The sequence below is a fragment of the Malus sylvestris genome, chromosome 9 (assembly GCF_916048215.2).
Source record: "Malus sylvestris chromosome 9, drMalSylv7.2, whole genome shotgun sequence".
NCBI classification, from domain to species: domain Eukaryota; kingdom Viridiplantae; phylum Streptophyta; class Magnoliopsida; order Rosales; family Rosaceae; genus Malus; species Malus sylvestris.
Window position 1 is genome coordinate 14,301,756 of NC_062268.1, and position 13,160 is coordinate 14,314,915.

The following is a 13,160-nucleotide window of genomic DNA, read 5'->3' on the forward strand; positions in this document are numbered from 1 at the left end:
TCAACTTCCACAACGTGCAATATCTATTATCTATGATCCCTCACTCCGAACGCTAAACCCTAGACCCTTGTCCCGGCCATTGAAGCACATGTTTTGCCCGGGGCATAAGGGACGCGGTGGCTTCACGCCATCCTCACCTTCCTCCGGCATATCATCTGCATTCTGCTGAGAGTTCCAAAACTCAACTGATACAGCCTACAAGGATTCTATTGCAGTTACCAAATATACCTCAAAAACAAACCAAACTGGGTCATTATAATTAGCACAAGCTGCTTCAACACAATAAATGTAAACATTCACCATCACCACTACTTGGAATAACTGCAAAAGTAGTTGTCTAGCAATTGGAGTGGCAAGAAAAACAAGTGTACAAAGCAATGGGATCGTTTTTCCGATGGAGCAGATCCAAGTTCAGAACCATCAGCTTAGCCAACAAGAAATTTTACGATATTGGTTTATAACACAGGAAAGATACCAAGTTTAAACAACAGGCTTGAAAGTCGCCAAGGTGACCCTAAAAAGGAACACCGCATATCCTCCTCCATCCATTAGAGAATACATCGCTTCTTGATGGGTTCTGGAAACACGATAGACTACCTCCTCTGCTCAATTGTAAACCATGTATTTTGGTGTAGCACTGAACTTCTGATACCCCTTTATGACTTTGTTGACTGCGTCGAGGAAGTCCTTCTCTGTTGCCGTCTTTCTTCGAGCTCTTATGGCATACATCCCAGCTTCCGTGCACACACTCCTAATATCAGCTCCTGTTAAAGAGAGAACCATGTCACAAAATTGATGTCCAGTAACAGAGTCAAGATAAGAGGCATGCGGCAGGTCAGATCACAAACAGGAGACCATGGGAGCACAATCAAACATAGCAATGAAGATGCAAATCACAACATTCTCACCTTAGGTCACCGTAATAAAGGTGAGGATGCAAATGATAGCAACATCAGATCAAACTAACAATAAGAATCAGGAGGACGCCTAGGTAACAATGGCAATTTGCTTATCAGTGGTATAGAAAGTATCCTTACCGGTTGAATTTGGGCAGAGACGAGCCAACAGTTCGAACCGAATGTCCCTTTCACAATTCATTGTTCTTGTATGTATCTTGAAGATCTGCGTCCTACTCTCCAAGTCGGGGAGGCCAAACTCGACCTTCCTATCCAACCGTCCCGGCCGCAGTAGCGCTGGGTCCAGTGTGTCGGGCCTGAAAAAAGATCCAATAAGGCCCATGAGATGTTAATATAATCAGAAAGAAACCAAATATAAACCGCTTAACCTGCAAAACATATACACGAACAAACCTGTTCGTCGCCATCAAGACTTTAATGTTCCCACGAGCATCGAAGCCATCCAACTGATTCACAATTTCCAGCATAGTCCGCTGAACTTCATTATCTCCGCCCACACCATCGTCAAACCTCGCTCCTCCAATCGCATCTACTTCATCAAAAAACACAATACAGGCCTTCTTTGAGCGTGCCATCTAAAAAGAAAACAGACATAGTTAGAAGATATTGTAACACAAAAACAGTACTCCACATAAGGCTTTCTAGCCAAAATGGTCCCTAAGATTTGACTAACTCTTCATTTTGGTCCCTGAGATTTGAAATCAATAGAAGTGGTCCCTGAGATTGTCCACCATCAATCATTTTGGTCCTTCAGTGAAAAATTATGTTAAATAAGGATGAAAGTGGCAAAATTACCCTCAATATAATAAAAAATAGGCTAAAACGATTTCACAAAAAGTGAGGGTATTTTTGTCATTTTATCCTTATTTTATGGAAATTTTTCACAAAAGGACCAAGATGATTGATTATGGACAAACTCAGGGACCAATTCTATCAATTTCAAATCTCAGGGACCAAAATGCGGAGTTATGCAAATCTCAGGGACCACTTTGGCTAAAAAGCCCTCCAAATAATTCCAAGTTAAATCAATATGGGTAAACCATGCAATTATTTCTAACCTGGAACAGCTCTCTGACCATCCGAGCTCCCTCACCAACGTATTTTTGAACAAGCTCACTCCCAATCACACGAATGAAGCAAGCATCAGTTCTATTCGCAACAGCCCTGGCCAGAAGAGTTTTGCCAGTTCCTGGAGGACCATAACAGAGGACACCCTTAGGCGGATCGATCCCAAGCTTCACAAATTTCTCGGGGTGAAGCATAGGCAGCTCAACAACCTAAGATGATCAAGTATTGTTAAGTTTATATCCTAATACCAAAACGGTAGATATTCATACATGTAAAACATAGGAAACAAATGAACAGCGCAAAGAGAAATGGTTAAATCTATACGCACTTCTCGCATCTTTTCAATCTGCTCCTTACATCCACCCACATCATTATATGTCACATCTGGCTTCTCTTCCACAGTCATCATGGTCACACTTGGATCAATTTTTGGAGGCAAAGGAATCTGAATTTGATACTTGTTCCTATCAACCCTGTAGTGACAAACAAAAGGTTAACTAGAAAGACACTAAATTGTAAACACACACAAGCCCCCAACAATTATCACTATAAACTTGGTAAAGATGTGAGCACATGATAAAACACAGCACTAATTGCAATCCTAAGAGACTTAACATATTCATCACTTCAAACGCAAATATGGAATACAATAGCACAACATAATAAAACATGGTGGTGCAAGGAGCTGAGATGCGAGCATGCACAACTGTAAACACACAAATTTGATAATGTTCCTATCGAACTCTGTAGTGGCAAACTAATGGTTAACCAGAAAGACACTACAATTGTAAACACACACAAGCCTCCAAAAATACTATAATCTTGCTAAAGACGTGAGCACGTGATTAAACACAGCACTAATTGCAATCCTAAGAGAACTAACATATCCATCACTGCAAATACAAATATGGAATGCTATAGCATAACATAATTAAACAAGGTGATAAACAAATAGCTGATATGCAAGTATGCAATGAAGGTCCAAATCTGCACCACTGTAATAAATTACTATCCCCATTTCTTAAAAACTTCACTAAAAGGTCGTACCCAGTGCACAAGGCTCCCGCTTACGCAGGGTCTGCAGAAAATTCTTTTAAGGTGTTTGTTGGTGGTGCATGGCTTACCAAACATTACGTATGGCATCCTAAACGAGCGATGCTCATGGAAATAATCAAATAAGAGTTAACAAAAATGGAAAACTATCACAGTTCAAAAATAGGAGGGCCTACCCTACACGCATGCCTTCTTCTATATCCGTTGGGGAAACCTTGTCACCCAGACCCACAACAAACTGCAATGAAATTATACAAAGCATTAAGAATGGAACAAGAAAATCAACAGATCAAAGATTGAAAAACGAAGCAAAAGTAAAAACAAATAGCTGTGTGAAAAAAATTGATGAAAAAAGAGATTAGACCTTTGCAATTTGTTTGACATTAATGACATATTTAGCATCCTCGGAATTGGGATTGATAATCTTCGTACATCTAGCCACCTGGTTTCAAGAAATCAATCAAAACCTATCACATTATAACACAAATCAATGAGTGTATAGTTGCGCGTGTAACCAAACCGAACCGAACCTGAAGAGGCTGTTCCTCCTGCATCATCTGCTTGTCCGAAACGAGATCATACTGACTGGGTGCAGCTAACCCAGTATCAGATTCCTTAATACCTGTAAAAGCAATCAAATTTAACCCAACCCAACCACAAAGCTAACAACCCACAACAACAACTTTCGAAAATGGGGTCACACATCGAGCAAAGAAGCTACATACCGCGTAAATCATTGACCTTTTTAGCCAGATCCTTTACTTCTTTCTCTGCTTGTTTAATATGCTTTGAATACGGTCCTAACCCCTGCATATTCCATTATATCCCCACAATCATTATTCACTAAATCAATAAAAAAAATTAGGGTTTTTGGTGAATCTGAAATCGGCGGTGGGATTTAGGGTTTGTGGAAAAAAGAATTGAGCTGAAGAACTCACATAGGTCTTCATGATGACGATGTCATCCTCGTCGAGGGGTCTAGGGTTCTTCTCATCCTTGATGTCTTCTGGTTCTGGCGCCATCGGAGAGTTTAGGGAGAGAAAGTAGAGAGAGGAGCAGAAGTTGGGGATTTGGGACTGTGCTCTCGTAAAATATATACTCTATGCATAAAGCCAGGATTTGTACATTGTTCTTATTCCGTTTTCATTTTTCTTTTCTTTTAATTTATTTTGTTTTCCAATACCTTTTTTTTTTTTTTTTTTTTGTTAAGTTATGATTTTTTACCAGTTTATTTCGTTTTTTTAATATTTGGATTTTGATTGTGAAGAATAAAAAGGCATTTTCGACGTTTTAGAAAGTTTCGTTTATTTAGGCTTCTCAATTTATATATCTACATATACTGAAACTCAAATTTTATGTTAATTTCCGTTGTGCCCTTGCATTCTTAAATCACTGTTCATTGAGCAATGTTTGGACGATTTTGCCCCCATTTGACAAACCCCAAACAAACCGATTCACCGTTTGGATGGCATACACCACCATCTTCTCGAACTCTCTCTCGCAGCTCCTCCGTTGTTCCCCGTTTGGCTTGCTTTCAGAAACTAAAGCACCGCCGCCATTCTTCTTGCTCAAAAACAAGAGACCACAATTCCATACTTCTTTCCGCCAGCAATCGAGCCTTGCATGCACGAATCCGTTTCGGAGTGCCCCATTCCTAAGTTGGTGTCGTTTTAACCTCTCACAATACAATAACAACAACAAAATCTTATCCCGCTAAGAAGGATCGACGGTTTAAACTCACAATAAGTAAACAAAAGCCTCTTATTTCGACAGACCATGGATTTGACCAAAAAATGCAGGGATAGGATTTCAAATTTTATACCAGAAAAAAATGATGACATTTCATAAGACTAGTAAACCAATCATAGCCAAGATTTCCATCCTCAAAATTCAAAATTTACTCGGACCTGGGCCAAATGTTCAACAAATGATGAAAGAAAACGATGAAACTACTTTCCCCAATAGAATGTGAGCTGCATTTCATATAGAAAACAAAAGCAACAACGTAACTACGTCGAGCCCCTGTACTTTAAAACATCATTCGTGTTCAAATCGAAGGTTTTGCAGATATCTAATATCGCACATTCTTTGAGACCCTCACGCTCGCCTCCATAACAAAGAAGTTCCTCAAGCTCTTTTGATGGCTGCAAAACCTATTTACATTGAGGAACCAAACAAGAAATTAGTACAATGACAGAAAACTGAATGCCAGTATGTTTGACAGGGATCAGTGTGTGTGATATTAGATATTATATGCATTTGCAAAAATGGTGTGTCTGTGTATGTACAAGCAAAGCTTGCATCTGCCTCCGGGGCTGGGAGAGTCTGAACATGCGTATCCTCACATTTGACATACCAAGTGTCAATCAGATCTTGTACAGACAGGGTAACCAAAACTTACAAGTAATGGTTTGACAGCATTTTGTGATTAAACAACCAGTAAAACTTACTAGACTCGTACAACTAATCAAAAACCGGAAGACAGCTCAAGTTGTCATCCACAACAAAAGTAGGTTGCAGAAGACGAAACCCTAAAAAGTCCCAATTGTGCAAATGTGATAAACGCTCTTGGAAATTAGGTTTATCTAACACAAACAACTACTTACTTAAATGGATGCAATAAAACATAGAAAATTGCAATAATATATTCCAGTATGGAATTCTTTTAGGACTGCTGTCACAGACCATTGAAAATCAATCCCGTTGTCTCTAATTGCAGAACATCATAAAATAACTTACGTAAGGAGAATCAAATATCTCTTTGCTTCCATGCTGAGAGTCAATATGCTCATTTTCATTTCCATCAGTAGTGGAACTTGGTGTCACAGAGCTATCTGAGACTAGCTGAAGGAGCTTCTCACCTCCCTAAAACATCAACATGAACAAAAACAATAAAGAACATTAATATATCGCTGATTGAAATATTAGCAAATACATAATGGAACAACCAGGACGTAAGTGGTAGATACAAATTTTTCTGCTGAGTGTTAACTCGTTTGCTAATTTATTTTACATAAGAAATCAGACTACAAATAGTTTCATCTTTGAAAACACTGTATGGAACGAACCTTGAGAGCTCGCCAATGAGAATAAGTACGGAATAAACACCAGAAGAAGGGAATATTAGGCAGAGGCAAAACCTGCATAGATTTCAAATAAATCAAGAATGTGAATTTTGTTGATCTGGCAAAAGGAAATGTATATTGAGAAGTGCAAAAGAATTAAAGGATCAACATATTGAACAAATTCAGAGTAAAGTCAGAGTTGAAAACTAGAGTTAACATATACGTACGGTAAAGGCAGATGTCAGAGGAAGCAACGTAACTGAACCATATAAAAACTTTTTGTGTATGATAGATCCCCTAATAATCAGATAAAACTTCATATCAGTAAAGTTTGATCTCATAACAAGCACCATATGTACCACAACATAAAGGAGCTTTAGGTGACTATGTTCCCTAAGGTTTATCATTCAACACAAATTTCATATTACTCACTCAACGTTACATCATGCAAAGAAACACAAACTTCTGTTTCTTCAAAATCTAGGCAAGAGAATACCTCATGGCAATATGCCGTAGCCTCCTACGTACAAGTCGTGCATTTAAGCTGCAAAACCCTAACATATGATCAGCACACCAAAACTTAAAACGCAAAAAGAATATCACAGAAAGAAAAGTATGAATAAAACTAGAAGATCGAACGTTTATTCTTGTTCACACTTCCACAGAGAGCAATGACATGTTTCAATTGAACATTGCTAAGTGTGCATTGTCCAGAGTTGTGATTGGGAATAGGTTCTAAGTTGAAATGCTAAGTATTTATTCCCATGAGCCTATCTAAAAGAGAAAGCACCACATAACTTCTGTTTAAGTCCTCTCTATCAACTTTACTTGAAACAAAATTTCAGACCATCATGGGCTGTAGCATTTCCCGTTAAAATTAAATTGTATCTTTCCAAATAGCAACGAATGAATACACCGAGCTATTCTATATATTTGACTATTGGTTTTGTTTTCTGTACAAATCCAACAGAAGTGGAGGAAGAAGTTAGAAACGATAGCCATTTTAAAAAGCAGGTTTGCAAGTGAAAGAAACAGAAAGAAACCTGGACGGGTATTTAACTTCAACACCTGTGACCTCAGTAGAGATCGATTTCAGGAAAATCTCAGACGGCTTAACACGAGCCAACAGCTTCAATCCCAATCTGCACCATTAAAAAATTGCTCAAGTTAAAAACACAGGAATAACTTCAAGTGGAAATATGAAATGAAACCGCCAAAATGTGTTGAGTGAGTTTGTAGTTTCATTTACCCATGAAGCTTGTTCTTAAAACTTCCCTGAGGCGACTTCTCCAGACCGATCCAAGCTCTGTTCATCTACTTGCAGAAAATAAAAAACCATTATTTCCAAACAGATACAAGACAGCCCAAGTCAAAAATAAAGCAGCAAGATTAACAATAGGAAAATGGGTTTTGCTATGGACCTTGGTAGAGACGAAATCGATGAGGAGCTCAGCGTTGGCAGCTAAGGGATTGGTAATGGCCTTGTCATTGGCATTGGACTTGTACTTTTTCCAGAGGTCTTTGAGAGTTGAAGGAGTTTGAGAGGCAGAGGCAGAGGCAGAGTCTGAAACCAGAGGCTCAATGGATCTGCTGAAGCACCAGTTCCTCCCTTTAACCGGAAAAACTATCACTCTCGCTCTCATCCTTCCCAATTCCCACAAAGAATATGAACCCTAATTTTTATACAGATTTTGTTTTGGTGATCATTCAGCACACAAAAATTACCGAAAAGAGTTTTTTCTTAATTAACAATAAAAAAATTGAATCTTTGATTTGTGTTTTTGTTTTTGGTTAAAATAAATCAATGGAATTGGTATATTCCAAGAAGGAGACGAAGAATCATTGAATCTTCATTTTCCACAGGTTTTTAATACTAAAATTAACCAAAATTTTGCTTCAATCACAGACTAAATCAACGGAGTGGAGGAACAGAAATACAAATATTTCAAATGAGATCGACAAATTAAAAAAATATATTTTATGATGATGATCCAATTCTGCAATGTAAGAGTTTTAGGATTGAAGGTTTTGAGAAAAAACGAAAGGAAAAGCTAAACAACTAACCAGCTGGGAAGTGACGAACACCAAATACTGAGTCACGAGTTACGAGTCACGGAGAGCGGACGAAAGAGTACGGACCGTAAAGGGAAGAGGAGAAGAGGTGCCATGGCTGCGTGTGTGTTCGTGAAGTTTGTGGATTTTGTGATTGTGAGGGAAGCAAATTAGACTTGAAGGTGACTCAGCTCTCCTCCTCCTCGTCTTTCCACGTGCGCTATAAACTGTGAAATCTCTAGTTGAAATTTTTTTTAACTTTGTTAAAAAAAAAACCTTACTTTTGAACTATTTTTCAGATCGGCTTTTTAATTACGAAGATTCGCATAACTCTTCATTTTGATTTTTAAGATTTGAAATCAATAGAATTGGTATTGGATTTGTCCACAATCAATCATTTTGATATTTCCATGAAAAATCTCCATAAAATAATAGTAAATATTATTATACCCATATTCTTCATTGATTTATGACTTTTCTCGTCCCAAGTAAATATACATGCCATACTTTTGTTTGCTTACTAAAGGTTTTAAGGTTGGAGTGGTGAGTGATGGATTTGGCTGGTGACTAATTTACCACCTCACTCCAATATCCCTGCTTTTATTTTCTTTTCCAATTTGGCAACTGTTTGGATTTAATTCCAATTCCAAATTCTAATTCGAATGTTCCAATTTTGTTTCATCTCAAATTGATCTGGCATCCATGATTTTGATATGAAACTGCTGCTATGTCATAATTAATCACATCTTTTTGCTGTCACAAGTTTTTTTTAAGCAAAGTTTACGACAAAAAATCGACAAATTGGTCATTGCAGCGTGCCTGTTATGCTCTGGAGAAATATCAACACTAGCACATAAATAAAAGTGGGTGTGTTTGATAACCCCAACAGTTTCAAGCGTTTTTCGCATCAATGGACGGTTAGATCTAGACGAAACCATCGTATATGACGGTCCAAAGGACTCTACGCACAATGTATGCAAATACAATGATGCATCGTAGAATTTTCGCAGTTTCAACACTTTATACGCAAGCACCGTGTGCATACATCTACTCATTTATCATTGAGCTAAAAGAGAGAAAGAAAATGAGGTAGGCAAAACAAATCTCATTTTCTAAATGCAGATGCCGATATCATACACTAATATACATGTCAATTAATTTCAGGGTAAACCTACAACTAATCAGAAAGCATACGACGTACGCAGGTTAAACCACAAAGAATAACAACAATCATCAAACAATGAATATACTATTTCTTCATTCGTTCTCTGCTATAAAGTTCGGATCTTCACCTTGGCAGAGGTATTCATCACACAATGATGCTGATCCCCAATCCTTCCGGAGCCTCAAGATATCCTCCGTGAAGGTGGATCCAGATGCTCCAATGAAAACACTTGACATTGCACATATTGTCTTATCCAGCATAGCTTCTACCTACAAAACATGATAAAGGCATATAAGCTACATGGGTCTTAAGCAGTGGCGATACACTGTATACTAACAGAATGCACCCTAATTCAACCATAGAATGTTAAAATGATAGCATAATCTACCTGAGCATCCCCCCCAATACCGTGTCTGGATAATAAAGCATCCCATTTTTCAGCTGAATTTCGTGCAGGCCGTTTAACAAGTGGTACAGTCTTTCCATTCACCACAACTAGTGACTGCAACAAACCAGTTTCACTTTCAGCCGTGTCTGTCGAAAGATATATGACTGCTGCATTTGCCCTTTGTGCCACCCGAGTGATGCAATCCGCAGCTTGGGGAATGGGGTAAAAGCAACTTGGCTGTTTATTATTGCTGGAAAATAAGGAAGGAATTTAGAGGCAGTAAACAAATACATCCCAACAAAAAATTCTACTAGCGTGCACCCAATCTTTTAATGCCACATCTCGCAAGACACAGATTATGAAAAGCACACCGTAATTGGACTATATACTGATGCATTGATATCACACTCTGAATTAACAAGAGACAACCAAAGCCCTCACATCGATCTCCCTAAAAAGACCAACTGTTTCAACGTTAAGTCCAGTAAAGTTGGGTAATTTATAGCCAATGGTTTTGCACTTTTGATGCCTAGAGATCACATCATTTAAAGTCGGAAGCATGTTCAGATTTAGCCATTCCAGAACAGTCTAGGAATGTTTATGCAATATCACAGCTACCTCTAAGTAAACCAAAAAGCTCGATTATATGTACTCTAACGCCTCCTTTCTTAGAGAGGATTGGCTTGAGTAGGAGGACTATTCACTATATTAAAGGTATTTTAAAGACACAAATTCCTTATTTTGTCCAAGTTGGAACCAAGTTGGAAGGTTAGTCGTGAAGAATAGTTGTCCCTTTTAATCCTACCACTGGACAAATAAGGAAGTTATCATCTATTTCTTCCTTTAAAATGCCTCCAATATGGTGAATAGTCCTACCAAAGCCAATCCTCTCTATTACACGAGGCCTAAGTTTCTACTCTATCTACATTTTATGGAAACAATGAGGAGCAAGAGAATGTACCAGAACTTCAAAAACCCATGTCGCCGAAAATGAAGCGCTACAAAGTTCTTCCCAAGGAATGTCTGAATAAAACGCTGGGCAGTAAGCATTATAAGCCTACTCGGTTCGACCAGAGTCTTGCATTTGTGAGCAAGAGGACCTCCAGGCTGCATCACCCACTCCTGCTCCAAATCAGCAAAGAAAACATCCCCAATTGCAATAACATCATCATTACTCGAAAATTTCGACTGGACATCTTGCACAGTCCTCTTGGTTGGCTTCTTCACGTCTTCAACCCAAGCCGACTCGAGATTATTCATCGAGACCCCAGCTCCCTTCAGCTTCTTAACATGCTCATTGTCGACATAGCAAGGCGTTGGATGCAAAAAATAGCAGATAAACTTATCAATGTGGATGTGATTCTTCTTCTTCTCAGCCAATTCTTCAAATGTAACCACAACCGTTCTGCCCAAGCACTTGTTAATGTGCTCAATGTCCAGCACCCTGCTGAACTGGTAATCCACTTTGTGGCTGGGAATCACCAGGACCCGGTTCAGCAATGCGGCGAAGAACATGTGCTTCTCCAAGCAGATCAAATGGTTCGACATTTGGCCAGAAACGCAAATGGCGAAAAGATACTTGTTGGAATTGGGTTTCCATTCAATCGTTCTTCTCTGGGAGAATTGCTGGTCCACAGTTCGACAGCGATCGCCGAGACTCGGGTTTTCAAAATCTCCGAAATCCCGGAAATCAGGCTCCGTGGAGTTTCCGGTGCGGTGGGGAGATAGGAGGACTTGCTGGATGTCTCTGTTGATTGAAATCTGACGGAGGACGGCGGATTTGAGATCGTCGAGGAGCGGGATTTGGGTGGAATCGGAGTGATTGGAAGTGGAATTACTAGAATTAGTGGGATTGGGGAGTGTTTGTTTCCAGAGATTGAAGAGGCTTACCTGCTGCTGCTTAAGCAAGTAGAGGGCGCGGAGCTCGGACTCCCGGAGCTTACCGGAGGCGGAGTCGTAGGGGGAGGAGGAGAAGTTTCCGGCGGTGAAGACGAGGGCTTTTATGTCCGTAACGAAGAAGAGGATGATGACGAAGGTAGGGACGAAGATCGCGAGGACGACGAAGGATCGCTTGTTGAAGAGGTCGCCGAGCTTGAGGGACGTGAAGCGGCGTCGTAATTGGTGGTGGTTGTAGCTGCGATTGTTGCTGTTGCTGTCGTTGTCGTCGTAGTCGTCGGCGATGTGGAAAGCGGCGGCGGCGGCGGTGGATCGAGGGGTGGGGAGCTTTCTGTCGTTTTGGTCAATTAGGTTTTGGCGATCGTCGTCGTCCTCGGACGACGAGGATAGTCTGTTCATTTTGGGAGGTGCTTTTGGCTTTTCGGGGAAGCGGCAATGTGGAATGTATGTGGCGGTGTGACAGTTGGACCGGCGGTTGGAAAAAGCGCTTTCTTGTTGGCGTTTTGCTTCTGTGTGTGTGAGACTGTCGGATGAGAGAGGGACTGAGATGTGGGAGGAAATTGGTGGAGTGAGTGAAACGCAGAGGAGAGGGGAAAGCCGGAGGCCCCGTGGTGGAGGAATGTGGGGTGGAGCTGTCGATGGAGAGTGTCGGTAGACGAAAGTGACAACTTACCGGCCCACTAAGGAGGTTGATGTTGGTTTGTCTAAAGCCCATTCAACCAGCCCACTATTTGTATGTGATTTGGTGGTAGTTTGGTAGGGGAATGTTTATTTGCAAAAATAAATTGGTAGGAGAATGTTTGAGATTTACTTTTGTTTATACCATATTTAGGGTCTTGTATTTAGACCTCGTATAAATACTCGAGAAACTTAAATGTAATTATGTAATAAAGGAAGGGGCGAATATGTAATAAGTAAGGAATCCTTATTCTATAAAAAGACCTTTCGCCCTCACAATTGGGAAAGACTCATTCTCACCCTCGGATGCCATTTCTTAAGGCTCCTTCATCCTTTCAAAGCTCTCACATTACATAGCTCCCTCACTCCCCTCATCCCTCAAATAAATACATAATCAGTGTGGACGTAGCCTAAACATTGGGGTGAACCACGATACATCTTGTGTTATTTACATTTCTTGCAGATTCACGGTCGGATTTATGTTGTTCCAAGACCTCCAGTTTTGTGCATCAACATTTGGTGCCGTCTGTGGGAATCGACACAAAAAGTTATGTCAGTCCTCTTTCTTTTTTTCATCTTCACCGTGAATATGCAAAATCACACAAACCTAGAAACCAAAGTCATTGCAAAACCCATATCTCAAAAATACATAAAGGAAAACTCCAAAACTCAACCACAGTTTCTTCTCTCTCTCTCTCTCTCTCTCTTTCTGCCTCTGAACTCACGCTTTTCCCCACAACCCACACATTTTCCACTTCTTAGAAAAGCAAAAAAATAAAATAAATGGAGCTTCATCTCCATCTCTGCACAATCTCTCTTCTGCTGCTCTCATCAAAATCAACGACCATACAATCCGACGATGATCTGATAATCTTGTG

At 39.8% G+C, this 13,160-nt stretch overlaps 3 protein-coding genes across 3 annotated transcripts; all 3 read right to left on the minus strand.

Annotated features, from left to right (window-relative positions):
* Positions 1-318: 318 nt before the first annotated feature.
* LOC126583279 (26S proteasome regulatory subunit 7) lies at positions 319-4,144 on the minus strand. Its single transcript, XM_050247614.1, has 10 exons — positions 3,977-4,144; positions 3,764-3,845; positions 3,569-3,660; positions 3,403-3,480; positions 3,215-3,276; positions 2,314-2,458; positions 1,976-2,194; positions 1,311-1,492; positions 1,038-1,213; positions 319-764 (listed from the first exon to the last, which is right to left on the minus strand). Exons 1-10 carry the CDS (start codon positions 4,058-4,060, stop codon positions 607-609), a joined length of 1,278 nt encoding a protein of 425 aa, XP_050103571.1. The 5' UTR covers positions 4,061-4,144; the 3' UTR covers positions 319-606.
* Positions 4,145-4,912: 768 nt separating this feature from the next.
* Positions 4,913-8,333, minus strand: LOC126583282 (uncharacterized). The gene is made up of 9 exons (XM_050247617.1): positions 8,168-8,333; positions 7,525-7,776; positions 7,353-7,417; positions 7,147-7,245; positions 6,600-6,647; positions 6,331-6,400; positions 6,107-6,178; positions 5,778-5,903; positions 4,913-5,191 (listed from the first exon to the last, which is right to left on the minus strand). The coding sequence occupies exons 2-9, from the start codon at positions 7,744-7,746 to the stop codon at positions 5,048-5,050; spliced, it is 846 nt and encodes a 281-aa protein (XP_050103574.1). The 5' UTR covers positions 7,747-7,776; positions 8,168-8,333; the 3' UTR covers positions 4,913-5,047.
* Positions 8,334-9,245: 912 nt separating this feature from the next.
* On the minus strand, positions 9,246-12,239 carry LOC126583278 (O-fucosyltransferase 36-like). The gene is made up of 3 exons (XM_050247613.1): positions 10,670-12,239; positions 9,709-9,958; positions 9,246-9,589 (listed from the first exon to the last, which is right to left on the minus strand). The coding sequence occupies exons 1-3, from the start codon at positions 12,001-12,003 to the stop codon at positions 9,413-9,415; spliced, it is 1,761 nt and encodes a 586-aa protein (XP_050103570.1). The 5' UTR covers positions 12,004-12,239; the 3' UTR covers positions 9,246-9,412.
* Between the last annotated feature and the right edge of the window lie 921 nt (positions 12,240-13,160).